Genomic DNA, 18,668 nt, shown 5'->3' with positions numbered 1-18,668 from the left:
AGGAGGAAGGAGGAGAAGGAGAAGGAGGAGGAGGAGGAAGGAGGAGAAGAAGGAGGAGGAGGAAGGAGAAGGAGAAGGAGGAGGAGGAGGAGGAGGAGATATGCAAAGAAAACCACTGGTTTTGCAAAGTTTTCTCCCCTGATATGGGTGGGGCTGTCATGAAGGTCAAATGATGTGTCCTCAGGGTTGGGGAGAAAGTAGCATAAGTGCCAAAGGGTAAACACCAGCCCCGCCCTACTCTCTCCACCACCACCCGCCACGGGCCCCAACCCGGATAGAACCAGCCCTGGTTAGTCCCCGCTGCGGGAGAGGCTCGGAGAAGGAAACTGACCTCTGAGAAATTTTTGTCAGAACTATCTCCGTAGTACCCCTTGTAGAAGGCCAGTTTCCCCTCGTCCTGACAGGCACCGCGCCCGCGGGAAAGCCCAGGAGGTTGTACAGGGTCATGTAAGACTGGCTTTCTGCAGGAAGATCCAGATAAGCCCAGGAAATCGTCAGCGCAGACTCAGATGCAGAAGAATGTGGGTGGGCGCCCCCTCCCGGTCCTTCTGGGAACTTCAGCGCTCTGGGCTCGGAGTAGCCAGTTTGCGTCAGGAGTCATCTTGACAATGGCCTCAGGCTCTCCCCAGGGTGAAGGGAAGGAGGGAATCTGCATTGCAGAAGCCTTACTTAGTGCCAGACACTGTGCTGGCCTCATCACATTGCTGATTCCTTGAATCCTCTCCACTCTGTGAGGTGGGGATTACTATTGACTGTGTACAAGTGAGGAAATCGAGGCGGCAGGATTAGGGCCTTTTCCAAGGCTACACAGCTAGTGGATGGCAGAGGATTCAGCCCATGCCTTCCTGTGCACCGGACTTCAAGATAGTAGGGGTGTACAGCGCCACCTGGAGTTGAAAGGACAGCTCTTCTGCAGCAGCCAGCAGTGTGTAGGGAGAGTCAGGCGTGGGATGCGCCTTTGGCTGGCCACGGTGGGGGGACCCAGGAGGACATGTTCTTAAGGTCAGGGGAGAGGAGTCAGGTTCAGATTTGGAACTGAGTTTCATCCTGCCTTGGGCAGCACCTTGGAGGCCAGCACCTGTGCATGAGACCCAGGGATGCCCCAGATACTACCCTGTCCTGAGCCCATGTTTTGGGCAGGTTGGGCTGAAGACACCTTTTGAAGTGGGGCAGCAGAGAACATGTTAAGAGTAAATGGATGGGCCGGGCAGGGTGGCTCACGCCTGTAATGCCAGCACTTTGGGAGGCTGAGGTGGATGGATCACCTGAGGTTGGGAGTTCAAGACCAACCTGGCCAACATGGCACAACCGTGTCTCTACTAAAAATACAAAAATTAGCCAGGCATGGTGGTGCACATATCTGTAATTCCAGCTACTTGGGAGGCTGAGGCAGGAGAATTGCTTGAAACCAGGAGGCAGAGGAGGTTGCAGTGAGTCGAGATTGTGCCACTGCACTCCAACCTGGGTGACAGACCAAGACTCTGTCTCAAAAAAAAAAAAAAAAAGGAGTAAATGGATGTGCTAAGTGGAAGAAGCCAAACACAAAAGCTTCATACCCTTTGATTCCATTTGTATGAAATTCTAGAAAAGGCAAAAACTATGGTGACAGAAAGCAGATCGGTGGGTGCTGGGGTTAGGGATAGACTGAACTGCAGAGACATGAGGGAAATTTGGGGGTGATGGAATATATATCCTATAAATTCTAAAAATATATTCTGTATTTCTGATTATAGTGGTGGTTATACAACTGTATACATTTGTCAAAATTCATCAAATTACACTTAAAATCGGTGAATTTTATTGCGTGTGAATTATACTTCCATACAGTTCAAAGTGAATGGAAACTGCTAACAGGTACAAGTTTTCCTTTCAGGGTGACAGAAATGTTCAGACATTTTACAATGGTGGTGGTTGCACAACATTTTGAAATACTAAAAACCACTTAATTGTACACTTTAAAATAGTGAATTTGTGTTATCTGACTTTTATCTCAATTTAAGAAATATTTTTAAAAAGTGAATGGAGACAGAGAGCAAGATCACAGAGGCTGGGGCAGGACTCCCAGTCTGGACTCCCAGTCTCAACCCCACCAGGACCCACTGTGCTAGGGAGGAAGAGCCTATATAGAAGGCAGAGCCCAGAACTGGCACCAGCAGGACATCCAGGTCCAGGGACCTCCACTTGGCTATGAACTCTTGCTGATATTCCTGCAGGGACAGTGAGGGGTGGGAAGGGTAGGACGAGCAGGGGTTACTGTTTGCCAGACAAGGTCAGATGCTGCCAGGCAGCACTGAGTTGCACACCAGGAGGAAGTCTCAGGCTATGAGCTTCGGCCTGAGATACCTGTGGAGGTTCAGGGTCTTCCCAGGGACAGAGGTGAAGGAATGGGAAGCTGAATCTCAGGTCACAAGGATTTGCGGACAATGCTCTAGGGAGATGGACTAGAATAACTTCTGAGGTCACCAAGCGCCCCCACCCAGGTCCAGTTGGGCCTCCTCTGCAGGCCAGGCCATAACTCTGACCACTCAGGGCACTACCCAGGTGTCTGCAGCCCCGGCTCCAGCAGCCCCTCAAGGTCTTCCCAGGCATGCATTACCTCCACTGCTGTGTGCTGCTCCCGCAGTTTCTTGGGTGTCCTGAAAGAACGAGGAAGACTCTGAGAAATTCAAAGGTCAGCATGGGAGGGACCCCTTTTATGCAAATGGGGACATGGCACCCAAGGCCTCAGTGCACACTGCAGATCAACTGATGGGATGAGAGTGACCCTGTGTCTTGTCCCCTGGCCAAGACATCTTGCCTGCCCAAGGTCCCCAAGAGTACACATCCTCTGGTCAATCCACCCTTCATTCCACCGGTCGCAGGAACTCAGGGGCTCCCTCAAAGGCCACAGGCTCCTTACCCTAATCTGTGAGGCACCCAGTTAGCCCTCAGGCCACTCCAACCCAATTCTGCCCAGCATCTCAACACCAACCCCACCAGGCCAAGACCAACAGCAAACCCAAGCCCACACCAGAATCCTCTCCCAACCTCATCTCTAACCCTAACTCTAGCCCCACCCCAACTCCAACCTCAGTCCCAACCCACTTCCAAATCTATCTTTGCCCCAACCCCAACCCAAACCGACTGCAACCCCAGCCTCAGTCTTAAGCCCAACCCCAAATAAAACCTAATCTCAACTTCAGCCCCACACTTTACCTCAACCTAGCTTAGCCTTAATTCAGAATTTTTTTTTTTCCTTGAGACAGAGTCTCTCTCTATCACCCAGGCTAGAGTACAGTGGCACCATCTTGGCTCACTGCAACCTCCACCTCCTGGGTTCAAATGATTCTCATGCCTCAGCCTCCCGAGTAGCTGGGATACAGGCACATGCCATCACACCTGCTGATTTTTGTATTTTTAGTAGGGACAGGTTTCATCATGTTGTCCTGGCTGGTCTTAAATCCCTGGCCTCAAGTGATCCTTCCCGTTTGGCCTCCCAAAGTGCTGGGATCACAGGCGTGAGCCACCACACCCGGCCTTAATTCAGATCTTAACTCCAAATCAAGTCCCAACACCAATCAAAAGTCTCAATATAACGCTAATGTCAGGCATGATCTTAAAACACTAATTAAAGTCCAAAATCTAAATAGTTCCCCCTCTAAGTGGACACCAACTCTAGCCACATGCTCCTCCTCAATTCCCACCATCCCGTGGACAACCCTTGTGGGTAGAAGCTGGCCCTAGGGAGACTCACCCCACTCCACGAATCTCTTCAAGATGCTGGCTAGTTCGGGGATCCTAGAGGGGGATGAGATGGTGAGTTCAACTTCAGAACCCACAGGGAAACAGCCAGCCTGCCCAGGAGGGGGTCCAAGAAGGGTGGCATGAATCAACACACTGACATGGAACCCTCCGATCCTCAACAAGCCTACACCACTTCACCAAGCCCTGAGCTTCTCCGAGCTCACACCAGCCCTGCAGCCCTCCAAATGCCCTTCCCCCTTTCTGAGCCTCCTCTCGGAAACCCCCTCCCCTCTCTGTGAGCACCCTACTCTTTTAGCCCCATCCCCTTCTTTCACTATTTTTTCTAATTAATTTTTTTTTAAGACAGAGTCTTACTTGTCACCCAAGCTGGAGTGCAGTGCACAATCTCAGCTCACTGCAGCCTTCACCTTCTGGGCTCAAGCAATCCTCCCACCTCAGCCTCCTGAGTAGCTGGGACCACAGGCATGCACCACCATGCCCAGCTAGTTGTGTTTTTTTTTTTTTTCCCCATTCTTTTTAGAGAATGGAGTGCCACTGTGTTGCCCAGGCTGGTCTCAAACTCCTGGGCTCAAGTGATCCTCCTTGGCCTCCCAAAGTACTGGGATTACAGACAGGAGCCACCGTCTACCCAGCCCTTCATTCTTCTTCCCCATTTTGAACCCCTCTCTGAGCTACCACCATTCTCTGGGCCTCATCCTTCTCTCTGACCCCACTTCCTCTCCTTCTGTGGGCTCCCTCTGCTTTCTGAGTCCTTCCTACTCCCTGTGCCCCTGCCCTTCCAAAGCCCTCCCTAACCAGGGCCCGCATTTACTATGTACCTTGGGAACCAGGCCAAGAAACACTTGACAGGGTCTGGCAGGCAGAGCTGGTTGACCATGCCCTTTACGCTGGGATCCATAATGTCCCCCTCTCTGAGGAACCAGTCACAGATGGGTCAATCACAGCCTTTAGCCAATGGCCTGCCCCCACAGCCAACCAACTTCTACTCCGTAGACAAGAAGAAGGCCAAACCCAAAGATGCGCTTCTGCTCTCAGCCCCACCCCCGGAACAGGTGCATCCTAAAGACAGGCGCAGTGGGTGGCTTGCTGCATAAGGTCACACTGTTAGCCAGAGCCATCCCAGCCCAGGCCCCCAGTTTCCCTCCTGGGACTCAGGTTGGCTCCAGTCCCCTCCCCTACCTTGTTTCCACCATGCCCCACCCCTGAGTCCCAGCAGATAACGTACAGCTTCTCTAGAAGAGTGGCCCCTCCATCAGTAAACATCCCCCCTGCATATAAGTCTTTGATGGCATACTCTGCCCGGGGGATGGAGAAGGGGATAACCTGGGGAGGCAGAGGCAGAGTCAGGATCCGGAGCTTCCCCAACCCTGCCTGGTTCTCTGTCTCTGTATCCCCCAAGATTTCAAGAGGGATGCCACATCATCTGGTGCATCTCCGTCCAGCTCAGTGCCTCAGCATGCATGGGAGGCCTGTGTCACTGGTCGCTCTTCTGCCACCCCACTCCCTCACCCCACACACAGATGCGACAGAACAGAACGAGAGCAGCCCTCATTTCCTTCACGCTTCACTGTGACCCAGCTAGCATGCCAAGTGCTTTATCTATGGAACCACATTTAATCTTCACAGCCACCCCATTGGGTAGAAAACAAGCCCAGGGAATTTAAAAGGCTAGCGCAAGATCACATCGTAGAATCTCAAAGGGGAAGTGAGGCCAGGACAAGTCACTGGAGGCAGGGGAGGTGGGGGTAAGGCTAGGGTGGGGATTTTGGAGACAGAAAGCTCCTCATAGCCCCTTGATGGAGGCAACAGAGACCCAAGCTAAAGGAATTACAGGAGTGAGTTCCTGAATCTCCACCCCTGAAGGAAGAAGACACAAAAGCTTGATGCCTTCCTTACAGGGTAGGGCTCACCCTATCCCCACCTCCACCCCATCAGTCTTCTCCAGGAAGCACAGGGGAAACACAATTATCTCAGCACCTCAAACTCAGATGTAGCCACCTTTGTCTCCAAGAATGGCCCTGCCCAGCATCCTCGCACTGGTTCGGTCTCTCTCTCACCCAGGACCAGGTGAAACTATCTGGTGTCATGCATCCTGGGGCAGCCAAGAGGTGGCTGCACAGCCCTGGCCATGATAGGGGATGGCTGGATGTAACCATCTGATTCATAGCAGCCGATTCGAAGGGGCTGGTTACTGGTGTAAACCTGGGGGCACAAGGGGCTGGGTGGAGCTCAGAGGAGAGACTGGGCTGGGGCCAAGGTGGCCCCACTGTCTCCAGGAACCAGACTTTAAGGGCAGGGCCTTGGTCTACAGCTGTCCTCACCAAGGGGGGAATCCACGTGGACACCCCAAGACCCGCGGGAGCCTCCCTATATACTCTCCAGGCTCTAGGTGCTCTGGGGAGCCCCCTGGAAGAAGGAGAAATAGATGCGATAGGTGATTGGGCGGATGGGGTGGATAGTAGATAGATGGTAGACTGACTCCTGGGTGGGTGGGTGGATGTATGTATGAGATGGTGGGTAGCTGGGTGGGCAGAGGGTTGAATGCATATGTGGGTGAGTGGATGAATGGATGGTTGGAGTTGAGTGGGTGGGCAGGTGAGTAAGTCATGCATAGACAAAAATATCTTTAAGCTAGAGAAATGTTAGGAGAAGATGAGGATGGAGATCAATAGGGGCAAATACCCAGACTAGGGTCTGGGGTGGAGGGCCCCTAGTCCTAGGAAGTGGGGTGCTGCCAGAGAGGCTGCCACCCCTCACCCATCACACACTACATGTTTGTAGGGGCAAATCATGGATGATATACAATGATCTCAGGTTGATAATGCTAGGAGGGGTGTAGGGAATTGGAGGAACAGACATTGCCAGGAGGTAGACAGAAACTGCCCTATGGAGAGGGTTCTGCTGGGTTCAAAGCCAGCTCTACCAGTTACTAACTACATGATCATAGGCAAGTCATTTCACTTCCCCTCAGTCTCCCCAGCTGAGGAGGAGAACTGCTCCATCCTCAATGGCACTCCAACAGTGCCATTACACAGTGGCACTGTGTAAATGGGAGGAGCACTGCTCATTCTGTAGAGTGTTAGGATGAGACACATTGAGCCTGGCACACAGCTGGTACAAGCAAATGTTGTTGAATGAATTAACGAACAAATGAAGGCTGCTGTAGATAGAAGGGTGTGGAGTGATCTCCCAGCCTAACCTCTTTATTGTACTGATGGGGAGGTTAAGGCCGAGAGAAGAGATGTGACTTGGCCAGGGTTACCTAGAGGGTTAAAAGCCTAGCTTAACTGGATGCCACATCCTCTGAACCACACTTGCTGAGTATTCTGCCTGCATGGGTTGAGTATATGGCACTGGAGGCCCTCTTTGGGGGCACTTACAGCTATGGCTCCAGATAGCCAAGAGGCCAAAGCAGCTGGCGTCCAGCAGGGGCAGGAAACAAACTGGACTGAGCATGTGGGCTTCTCACTCACTGTAGCCTGGGGTGGGTAAGGGGGTCTTCACCTGGGAAGGTGAGATGGCAGACAGGTCAGGGAGGAATGATGGTAGGGGGCAAGGAAACTCCCAGGTCTGCTCTCCCACCTGGCTTACCTCCTCCCTGAAGGGCATCCGGGGCACAGTGGGGTCCAGTCGGTACCTGTCTTCACTCAGCAGGGTTCGCAGGCACAGCGCCAGGCTCTCCACGTCCCAGGCCATGGGGACCACCACTGTGGTCACTGCACAAAGAGGAGGGGAGAGAAGCAGGCACCTCTCATTTTGTTTGTTTGTTGTTGTTGTTTGAGACGAAGTTTTCCTCTGTCACCCAGGCTGGAGTGCAGTGGCATGATCTCTGCTCACTGCAACCTCCGCCTCCTGGGTTCAAGCAATTCTCCTGCCTCAGCCTCCCCAGTAGCTGGGATTACAGGTGCCCGCCACCACACCTGGCTAAGTTTTGTATTTTTAGTAGAGACGGGATTTCACCATGTTGGCCAGACTGGTCTCGAATTCCTGACCTCAAGTCATCTGCCCGCCTCAGCCTCCCAAAGTCCTGGGATTACAGATATGAGCCACCGCACCCAGCCAGCAGCTCTCATTTGTTCTGCCCTGGGCATCCCAACTGCCTGGCCTCAGAGGGTGGGTTCCAGGGTCATGGTCAAGACAAAGGAAGAGATTAAAGCTAGATAGCAGGACAGAAGCCCTTCTCAGAGGGCCAAGAGTCACTGGACAAGGGGAGGCTGGGTGGGAACCATGCAGTCCCTCTCCCAGTCATCATCTGTGGGGCTGATCTGTCTGGAGATATAAGCTGAGCAAAATGTCCTTGGGAGAAAGACGGGCAGGTTCATCTTTAAATGGGGTGACCACAGGCACAAACCAGGACTTACCCAATTTTCTCCCCTTGATGGCAGAGGCAATTCCAGTGTAGCTACAAAACACTCCCACAGCTCAGCATGTGAAGGGAGGTGCCGGGGTGCCAGGAGGCTTGAGCTCCCCCAGGGTGCAGCCCAGAAAAATAGGAGCTGCTTCAACCTTCCGTGACTCTCTACTGCTCACAGCATAAAGTCTGATCTCTTTGACTGCCTTTCAAGGCTCTAACTCTCCATGGCTTCCCCTTCTAGCCCTTCCATACGTGCATATTGCTGCAGGCAAGGTCAGCCACTTACACACTATCTTACAGCCTTCTAGACGCCACATCATCTCTGCATGTCCAGCCCTCAAAACCACGCTCAAATGCTGCCTCCTCCAGGAATCCTTCCCTTCCCTTGCCCTGCTCTGAAAGTCAAGAGTATAAACTTTTAATAAATCTCTGTTGAAGAAAATGTCAGCTTCCTCTTGTGCATTCCCACAAGCTCTGACCCTCTCTTAGAGACCTGATCACTTTCTGACTAAGTCATTTCTGTGTCTAAGAGCACAGCAGGGGCAGGGGCAGAGGCTGGGTCCAAGAGTGTCTGTGTCCCCAGTATAGGTGCCATGGTGTGGGTACACAGAGTGGAGTTGAGAGATGGGTGGATGCATGCATGCATGCATACACAATGAATGGGTGGGTGGGTGGATGGATGGATGGATGGATGGATGGATGGATGGATGGATGGAGAGATACAAATGTGGATTGATAGACGGATGGATACACAAATGGATGGATGGAAAGATGGATGGATAAATAAATGGTTGGAAGGAAGGGTGTGTGTAAGTTTTTCAAGGGCTACCCAAGTAGCTAGTACCCAAGGAACTGTTATGTCTGACACAGTAAATACTCAATAAAAATCTTTTAAATAAATAGTCGTTGAATGGTAAAATTAATTGATGGATAGAGACTGAGATGATGACCACGTGGTAGTTGAATGGATGACGGATGGATAGATAGATAAATGGACAGATTGATGAGTGAGTAAGAGAAAGGGTATGTGGATGGAGAGTTGTATTGATTAATGAATTAATGAACTGATGGATTAATGAGTGGAAGGTCATTAATTACTTCTACATTAATTACATTGCTGCTGCCTGGACAAAACATGGTATGTTTGGCATGGCTACTGCAGGAGTTATTTGAAGCCCTCCTATCCACTTCCCCTAGTACTGAGCTGGGTAGATGAAAGTTGATGGGAGGAGCAGACCCCTCTACTTCCCCTAGTTCCTCTAGGCAGGTCCAAACCCACCCCACCACCACCATCAATGGGTACCTGAGGTGGGAACCTGCAGTCCAGAGGCCATAAACACCACAGAAGCTGGCTGATATGCAGATGCTGTCACCTGTGTCAGTACCCATGTCTAGGATGGACCCTCTTTCTGCCATCAGAGCTCCCTCTCCCCCTGAGGAGCCCCCACATGTCTTCTTTAAGTTCAGTGGGTTCAACGTCTGGCCATAGATGGGGTTGCTGCACTCAAAGCTAAGGGAAGCAGAAGAAAAGGAGCTGAGAGTGAAAGCCTCACTGGGCAGACCCCTCCCCATATGGGGGCCAACCACCCTCCAGAGTCGACCCCAGGGCTTCCTGGGCTCCATGAGCTCCTCCCTAAGGCTGAGGCTTCCTGGACTCCCTTCCAGCTGGAGTGAGGGGCCGCTGCTGCAAGAAAGACCAAGATCAGACACCAGCCATGACTCCTAGTATTAGGACCAAAGAGGCCACAGCTCTGCCATCAGAACTGAGAACATGTTCCTCACGAAACATAGATGCTCTACAGGCTGAGCAGGGAAGGGAGAGAATAAGTGATGGGGAGAACAATCAAAGAGAGAAGGCTGGATAGAAATAGAACAATTTGAGAGAGAAACTGGGATAGAAACAGAGTGTAGCTTTACAGAACCTTGGAGCCCGAAGGGCCCTTATAGACTGTGGAGTCCATCCACATGTTCTACGATAAAGGAATTCAGCCCCGGGGACAGAAAGGGCTGGCCCAAGAACCCTGGTCTCTGAAGTCTGCATGACTAGCCCCCTCCTCACCCTCTGCCCTGAAATGGGACTTTAAAGAGCTGTTTCAGCCCTGGGCTTATCCCAGCCCAGATCCAGCTAGCCCGCTTCAGAGACCTGAGCAGCGTCTGTGGGATGTTGGTCTGAACAAAGGGGATGGCTCCTTGGGCCTTGAGCACTTTCACAATGACCCCGTCCTTGGTTGCAGGCTTCTCCGGGAACTGGGCCAGGAGGCAAGTGGAGTCATGGCCCTGCAGGGAAGGAGCATTACCTCCAGCCATGAGGGTCACGGGGGAACCACCCAGCTGGCTGATTTTCAGCCCCACTCCACCCCCACTCACACACACTCTCACACCCTTGGGGACACAAGCACGGCACTTCATGGATGGCAAAAGAGTGTGGTGGCTGAGAATTTGGGGTTTGGAGCCCAAATTCTGGGTTTAAATCTCAGTTTGCCACTTTGTAGCTGTGCAGTTTTAAATGACTCGCCAGTATCACACACTGAGCTCCCCAGTGTCACACAGAGCTCCAGGCTGGTGGCACACACGTGCATATGCACATTCATGTGTGTGTACACCCCATGCTCACCATGCAGTCATAGGTGTCCTTGAGGCTCATGGGGACCCCATAGAGAAGACCTCTCTCACTCGTCTTAAGCTTCTTCAATGCCTGCAGTTCCTCCTTGCATTCCTCCAGGAAATCCATCAGGTAGTTCACCTCCTGGTGCACCTTCAGTGCCTGAACAACAGTGAAGACAGCAGACGACAGCCCCAGGTGAGGCCAGGACCAAAGCAGGGCACTCGGTTGCTCTGGCCCCTCCTACCACCCTGAGGTGACTGTGGCATGTGCCACCTCATAAGTCAGTGGCAGAGTTACACCTGCCCCCCACTCCTCTGAGTAAAACAATGACAGGTGACATCCCCCACTCCAGCCCAGAGCCCCTGGCTTGGACCGTGTGCCCTGGCCACCACCTGCTCTAAGTAGCTACAGAGGACACTCTCCAGACTCAGCTCTTCAGTCCGAAGCTGCTGGGCCAGCTCTGCCAGGGGCAGCTCCAGGATTGGCTGGGGGTCCAGGGCTGGTTCCTGCAGAGATGAGATGGAGTAGGCAGATTTCAAAGATGGACCCGCTAAGGCCCACTCCCACACACTCCACATGACACCCCATACTCCCCTACACACATAGCTGCACACACATCTGTGTCGCTCAGTACATGTTCCGGCACTCGTGCTTAGCACTGAAAGCATCTGCTGTGTCTCCAGGTTGTCATGAAAACCCTCCAAGGGCACGATGTTCTCCTCTGCCTCTGCCCCCAGTGGCCAGCCCAGGGCCTGGCATGGAGAGGGGCCTGCCCCTTCATGCTGCTCTTCAGAAGGGTCACAACTGGAGTGGGAGTGACTCCATTCATGACATCACGAGGCTGGAGGTTATGGAAGTGAAGTTCAGGCTGTGTGGGTGGCAAGAGAGTTGGCATCATCTTGGCCATGCCCTTGGTCAGCTGGGTAACTGGAGATGGACCCCTGCCCCTCCCATGGCCTACGTTTCCTCAGAGAGGGAAGGACTAGGAGTCAATCCTGAGTCAGCCCCTCAGCTGCTCTGAGCCCTGTCCTTCAGGATATGAGGGGAGGCCTGATACCAGCCCCTCAGAACTGCAGTCCTGGGCAGGTGTGACATGACAAAGGTCTGGCACGCAGCAGGCACTCAGGAAGGCAAAGTTCTCTTCCTCTTGCCCCCTCAGCTCTGGTGGAGATCCCGATGCCTCCAAGCTGGAGTACGGGTTGGGCAGGAAGATGTCACAGTGGGCTTTTCTTGGTCCTGGAGGTGGGAGAAGGTGGAAGCAAATAAATTTCCCTGGGAGGTTAGGATCCCCTGGCTCCAGTCTGCCCTCTTTCGTTCCTCCAATCACCCAGTCCTCCCCTCTGCACTGCGCCCTTTCTCACCAAGCGCACGAAGACTTCTCGGTTACTAAATCTTATGGATTCAGGTTAGTCTTCATCTCATTCCTCAGCAGCGCCTGACACTTTCCCTCCCGAAGCTCTCTATGCCCCTGACTCTGCTGGCCTCCTCCCACCCTCAGGTGGCTCCTTCTCAGTTTCCTGAAGTGTTGGTGTTCCTCGGGGTGTGACCTTTTCTCTCCCTGCCTGCCCACTCTCCATGGGTGACCTCGGCAGCCAGGTGCACCCCAAGGATATGCAGACCACCTGTTTCTCTAACCCAGGCCTCTCTTCCGCCAGGACTCAGACCCCTTTACCTACACCCACATATACACGGACTCCCCAGAACTCACCTTTTTACAGCCAAATCTGTTCTTCTTCTTGAAATTCCCAATCGATGACATGCATGTCACCAAAGCAACAAACCTCAGAATCACCCCAGGTCCTCCCTCACATCCAAGTTCTGATAATAGTTACGCTAGCTAACATAATCATACTGGGATGTGTTCTAACACTTAACAGTGCCAGGCCCTATTCCAAACACTACATATCATCACTCATTGCCTATAATGAGTTTTGGGAGGCCGGGTTGGGAGGATTTCTTGAGGCCAGGAGTTCGAGGCTGCAGTGAGCTATGATCGTGCCGCTGCACTCCAGCCTGGATGACAGATGAGATCCTGTCTCCAAGAAAATTGTAAATTAAAAATTTTAAATATATAATAACTCATATTACCCCTTGCAACAACCCTAAGAGGTAGGTCACATCGTTTTCTCGTTTCACAGCAGAAGACGACACTGAGGCACAGAGAGCTCCTCTTTGCCCAAGGATACACAGCCAGTAAGTGGCAGAGTTGGACCCAGGCAGTCCAACACCAGTGACCACATTCTTAACCACACGCACTGCCTGCAGGTGGTTTCTGCTCCTTCATATCTCCCACCTCGGACCCTCAGGCCTCCTGCCTGCCTAAGGACCTCTCTCTGTTAGCTCATCGGCCTCCTCACTGGCCTCCTTGGCTTGGCCTCCACTCCTCCAACTCAACCTCTTCCCTGCAGCCTGGGCAATCCTTTTAAGATCTTACAAGGCCCACTCTGAAAATAGGTCCCAGTTGCCCTCAGGATAACATTGCAGCACCATTCTCACCAGCACCACTTGCAAAGGCTTCACCGTAAACGTGTAACATGGGTTCCTGCTTCGATGTACACAATTCCCATTGACCAAGTACTCAGAGTATCACTGAGTGGGGCTGAGAACCCTTGGCTAAATGCTGTTATTAGTGTTTCCATTTCCCCAGTGAAGGCAACTGAGACCCAGAGAGACTAACTCTCTTGCCCAAGGTCAGAGGACAGGGGAGCCTGGGCTTAAACCCAGACCATCCATATCTTAACCACTACCCTCTCCTGGCTCTTGGGGCATCCTGCGGAAGGGAGGCCTTTTAAGGTGCCAGGCACCGGATCAGGCTCTTTCCCTGCTTGGGTCCAGTGGGCCTGTCTCTCTTGGCCTCTCCCATGCATGCTGCTCCAGCCACACTGCCCAGTCCCTCTCCTTGTTGTGCCGCAGCTCAGAGCTCCCCTGCTGGTGTGCCACAGGGACTCTCAGGAGGGTCCAGACACAGATACGTTGGACAGGGCTAGCATTCAGCCAGGATGCCCCGCCACAGCCATGCCAGTGGCTAAACTACTGAAACATTTCTGAGGCACTTGGCAAAAAGCTGTTCTGCTGGGCACCCCTACCACCCCAGTTGTCCTGGCCCCTCCCCGGGACTCCACCCTCTACACAGTCCAGCAAGTAAAGTTAATGCCCAGCCCAGCAAGGACCCTCTAGGCACAGGGACCGTGGAGGGCCAGCTTGGGTTCATCCCTTGCCCTGCGCCCTCCAACACTAAGGAGCCCTAGTGGGCCTTGCCAGGGACCTCCCTGCACTCACAGGTCCACGGACGCACCCCAGGGACATCAGCCGCTTCACACCAACCCCCATTTATCTATTTCTACCTGGAGAGAGGACACCCTGGTGGCACCCCCATGGGCAAGTGCCTAATGTGCTCCTCTGGGCCCCTGAGGCCAGTCCTCCCCCACAGCTGCCCTTGCATGGCCATATGTGGGAATGGCAGCCTCTGGGGGACTTTGACTCTCAGGGAGCTTGGGGAGAGGTGGGAAGAGCAGGCAAGGGCAGGGGTTGGGGGTGGCTAATGTGACCTCTGCAGATGGCTGCTGAGACCACAACAGGTGCTTCAGGGACCTGGGAGGACAGAATATCACATCCATCTAATAGAACAAATTCAGCTCACCCGAAATACCCACTCATCATGGACAACAACATTAGCTTCATTCCTAAAGTGAAAACAATCACTTGTACAGACAATCCCAACTTACCATGGTTCAACTTACGATCTTTGACTTTACGGTAGTGCAAAAGCGATTGATATACATTCACTAGAAAGCAGTAAGAGGCCGGGCGCGGTGGCTCATGCCTGTAATTCCAGCACTTTGGGAGGCCAAGGTGGGGGGGATCACCTGAGGTTAGGAGTTTGAGACCAGCTTGGCCAACATGGCAAAATCCTGTCTCTACTGAAAATACAAAAGTTAGCCGGCGTGGTGGTGCACACCTGTAATCCCAGCTACTCGGGAGACTAAGGCAGGAGAATCTCTTGAACCTGGGAGGCGGAGGTTGCAGTGAGCTGAGATCGTGCCACTGCACTCCAACCTGGGCAACAGAGCCAGACTCCGTCTCAAAAAACAAAAAAAAAGAAAGAAAGAAAGAAAGAAAGCAGTAAGATCCTCTCTTGATTCTCGATGCTGGTCAGTGCCAGCAAGCCCAGCTCCCAGTCAGCCAAGAAATAACAAGGGAAACAGCGGATCCTCTACAGGGTACTGTGTTGCCAGGTGATTTTGCCCAACTGTAGGCTAATGGAAGTGTTCTGAGCACGTTTCAAAAAGGCTAGGCTAAGCTATGATGTTAGGTAAGTTGGGTGTATTAAGCGTATTTTCAACTTACGATATTTTCAATTTGGGATGAGTTTATCAGGATGAAACCTCACGGTAAGTCGAGGAGCATCTGTATGGTGTTTGCTGTGTACCAGGCACCACTGAAAACATTTATTAACTTGTTTGAGTGCTATCATTACAGTCACCATACCGTTGTAGAGATGAAGAAGTTAAGATACAGAGTAGTCATTTAAGTGTAAGTGTTTGCTGGGCTTGGTGGCTCACGCCTGTGATGCTAGCACTTTGAGAGTCTGAGGTGAGAGGATTGCTTGAGGCCAGGAGTTCAAAACAATGTAAAATGATAAAATCAAACAAAATAAAAAGTGTCAAGAGTCAGGATTCAAACAACCAGCCCAGTAACAGAAGCCACACTCTTAGCTGCCATGCTAGACAACTTCTAATTAGTGTTAATGACAGTCTAATAACAATGTTTATTACTTAGTTGACAACAGAGATGCTTAACTACATGAAATCTAACACTGTATTAGAAAAGCTAAAAAACTGTGAGTGTAATTGCTACTGGTTCAGCAAAAGCTGAGAGAGGACTCCACCCAAGTAACAATATCATTAACGTTAAGAGAAAGGCTCTCCTTAATCAGACTGCAAATGACCTAATGACTGCAATGTATCAGGAGTGCTTTGAAAGACAGGGATATCTTTCAAAAGATGACAGCAACATGAAAAGATCCTCACAACAAATTCTAAAAATCAACAAATTAGCCAGGAGCGGTGGCTCACACCTGTAATCCCAGCACTTTGGGAGGCCGAGGTGGGCGGATCACCTGTGGTCAGGAGTTCAAGACCAGCCTGGCTAACATGGTGAAACCCCGTTTCTATTAAAAATACAAAAAAGCAAAAAAAATTAGCCGGACGTGGTGGTGGGTGCCTGTAATCCCAGCTACCCAGGAGGCTGAGGCAGGAGAATCACTTGAAACCGGGAGGCAGAGGTTGCAGTGAGCTGAGATTGTGCCACTGCACTCCAGCCTGGGCAACAAGAGCAAAACTCTGTCAAAAAAAAAAAGCTAAAAATCAACAAATTATTTGGAAATTATTAGAGTAATTAGATGAAAAATTGAGCCTCAAGTTATATCACTTTTTTGTCATTTTAATATATAATTTAGTTTGGAGCTAACCCTCCCCTCCTGTTCCATCCCACAGCACCATGAACATCCGGCCTTCTCTGTACTCAGGGTGCTGCCTCCAACCTAGTTTGAAAACAAAAAAATATAATGTAAAGTTTTTATTGAATTGATGTATTATTAATAGTTACGGCCGGGCACAGTGGCTCACGCCTGTAATCCCAGCACTTTGGGAGGCCGAGGTGGGCGGATCACGAGGTCAAGAGATCAAGACTATCCTGGCCAACACAGTGAAACCCCGTCTCTACTAAAAACACAAAAATTAGCTGGGCGTGGTGGGACTTGCCTGTAATCCCAGCTACTCTGGAGGCTGAGGCAGGAGAATTGCTTGAACTTGGGAGGCGGAGGTTGCAGTGAGCCGAGATCAAGCCACTGTACTCCAACCTGGGCAACAAAACCAGACTATGTCTCCAAAAAAAAAAAAAAAAGTCCAATGTGGTGGTTAAATGTTAAGTATCATAAAAACCATCAACTCTCAAGGTGGCCAGGCTCTGCCTGAGGTGAGCAGAGCTTCCTGGCCACGAGCAGCTTGAGCAGTTCCAACCATGAGCAGCTGGTCCATTTACCCGAAGGGTCCTAAGAATATTATTTTCTATACGTTCTACAGAAACACTGCCTCATCTGGGGCTTCCCCCTCCCTAGTACTGCCTTTCTCATTTCTCCTTTCAGAAAACTCCTACAGGTGCCGTGAGGTTCAGCTCACTCACCACCTCTCTGGGAAGCCCTCCCCACATGATCCTCTCCAGACACACCAGCCACCCTCCTGCCAAGTCCCCCGTTCCATGGGCATCTGGCCTCACCACACTGCTGTGCTGCCGCCCGGCATAGTCTGCACAACTCTGCCTCCACCACACCCCACCCAGGTTGGAAACATTTTTAGCACAAGTGTGAGCCAGGCATCAGATTCATCTTTATAATGAACCTGTCCCCAGAGTTCAGCACAGGGCAAGACCCGGAGAAATTCCCTGGGAAATTTTACTAAACTCAGTGGAATTGGATTTGTTTGCTTGAGCCTGTGAGGGTTTGGCCTGTGTCCCAGCCTTGCACCTCCCCTCGGACATAAAGGTGGACACCTGAGGCCTCGAGGATATCACTGGCAGAGAGAGGGTGACATGACTGAGAAGGTGCCCAGGACAGAACTGTATAGCTTGTTGGGGAGACAGCAAGGTGCTAAGAGCCAAGAAACCTGAAGCCACCATGGGAAGCTGGAGACACCATGAGTGACCTCACTCCAAACCTCTTCCACTCCTCCAGTCAACCAGACATATACCCCCTCCAGGTCCCCAGCCCAGCAGCCCAGACATCCACATGTTCACCAACCAGATGCCCAGACACACACCAAACCAGCTGCCCCCACACATCAGACACACAACCACACACGAACACTCTCCACCAGACATTCAGACCCACACCAGCCACACGTAGCTAGATGTACACACTCCAACCAACAGCCCAACACATGCGCACCCAGCCAGGCACATAACCACACAGCCAGACCAGACACACAACCAACCACGACACAATGAAACGCCAGCAAGAGGCACACGAAAGCAGGCCCTTGTCCGCGGTAAAGGAAGCTATACCCACCACCGCACACAGATGGGGCCTCCACAAGCACACAGGACGCTCCATCATGCCCATTCACCTCTGCAACCCATTAGCCCAGACTTCCTCCTCATCAACCAGGGAGGGGCAGCTGCTCTCTGGGGGCAGATTGATTTATCCAACTAATTAGCCCCAATTAATATTAATACACATACTCAGCAACTGCAGCAGCTCAGACAGAGAAGCTGCCCGTTGGGGCCATCAATCACCGTTCGGGGTGAAGACACTCAGGAACTCCAGAGCATGGGAACAACGCCTCAGGCACTAGCCCAGCCCCCACCTCTGGGCGCCCAGACGGAGTCCACCATCGTCGACCAAAGCTGGAGACCCCGAGAGACCATGAGCCCATCCCCACTCTGGCAGCTGGGGACTCCAAGGCCCAGATACCGGTTGTCACATCCTCCAGGCCACACAGCAAATCCCAGGCTCAGTTTATGTTTTTCTCCATGTCCCTCCTTCTCGCCCTTCTCTCTGCCACCTGGGGCAGGCTTTGCTGATACATCTGTGGCTCAGCCACTTGGCCTGCCAGTCTCAGCCCAGCCAGCCACAGAGGCTATCCCAGCGAAATACCCCCACCCTGAGTTGCCAAAGCACTCTTTTAAGACCTGCAGCTTCCTGGGAGACCCCTTCCCCAGCCCCCTGTGCTCTTCACTTCTCAGGGCTCAGCAAGTGTTTTCAGAGCTGAATGGGGTGGGAGTAGGAGGGGACAGGTAGACTAGGGTTCCTTTCTTGGGGGATTTTGGAGTGCTCAGGGGCTGAAAGAGATCGGGCCTCCCTCCTCCAATTGCCTCCATCAGTTTATCTTATTTCCGCAAATACCCTAAATGGGCACCTCCCATGTTACTGAGCCACGTGCCAAACGCTGGAAGAACAGAGAAAGAACA

At 52.0% G+C, this 18,668-nt stretch overlaps 1 protein-coding gene across 1 annotated transcript; it reads right to left on the bottom strand.

Moving 5' to 3' along the window:
• Positions 1–6,919: 6,919 nt before the first annotated feature.
• Positions 6,920–9,591, bottom strand: LOC105531770 (fatty-acid amide hydrolase 1-like). Its single transcript, XM_011969775.1, has 4 exons — positions 9,402–9,591; positions 8,106–8,146; positions 7,336–7,460; positions 6,920–7,248 (listed from the first exon to the last, which is right to left on the bottom strand). The coding sequence occupies exons 1-4, from the start codon at positions 9,512–9,514 to the stop codon at positions 7,210–7,212; spliced, it is 318 nt and encodes a 105-aa protein (XP_011825165.1). The 5' UTR covers positions 9,515–9,591; the 3' UTR covers positions 6,920–7,209.
• Between the last annotated feature and the right edge of the window lie 9,077 nt (positions 9,592–18,668).

The sequence above is a fragment of the Mandrillus leucophaeus genome, unplaced genomic scaffold (assembly GCF_000951045.1).
Source record: "Mandrillus leucophaeus isolate KB7577 unplaced genomic scaffold, Mleu.le_1.0 Scaffold902, whole genome shotgun sequence".
In the NCBI taxonomy this organism is placed as follows: Eukaryota; Metazoa; Chordata; class Mammalia; order Primates; family Cercopithecidae; genus Mandrillus; species Mandrillus leucophaeus.
Note: the sequence above shows the minus strand (reverse complement) of the source record. Positions and strands in the feature narration are given on the sequence as shown.

What these genes read in the sequence shown, in the direction of transcription:
- LOC105531770 (XM_011969775.1), bottom strand. Translation starts at nt 9,514, where the DNA reads ATGGCAGAAAGAGGGTCCATCCTAGACATGGGTACTGACACAGGTGAC. An exon ending in ACTGCAGGTTCCCACCTCAG is followed by an intron (nt 8,147 to 9,401) that starts GTACCCATTGAT and finishes AGTGTTTTGTAG; the next exon opens with CTACACTGGAATTGCCTCTG. An exon ending in CATCAAGGGGAGAAAATTGG is followed by an intron (nt 7,461 to 8,105) that starts GTAAGTCCTGGT and finishes CTCTTTGTGCAG; the next exon opens with TGACCACAGTGGTGGTCCCC.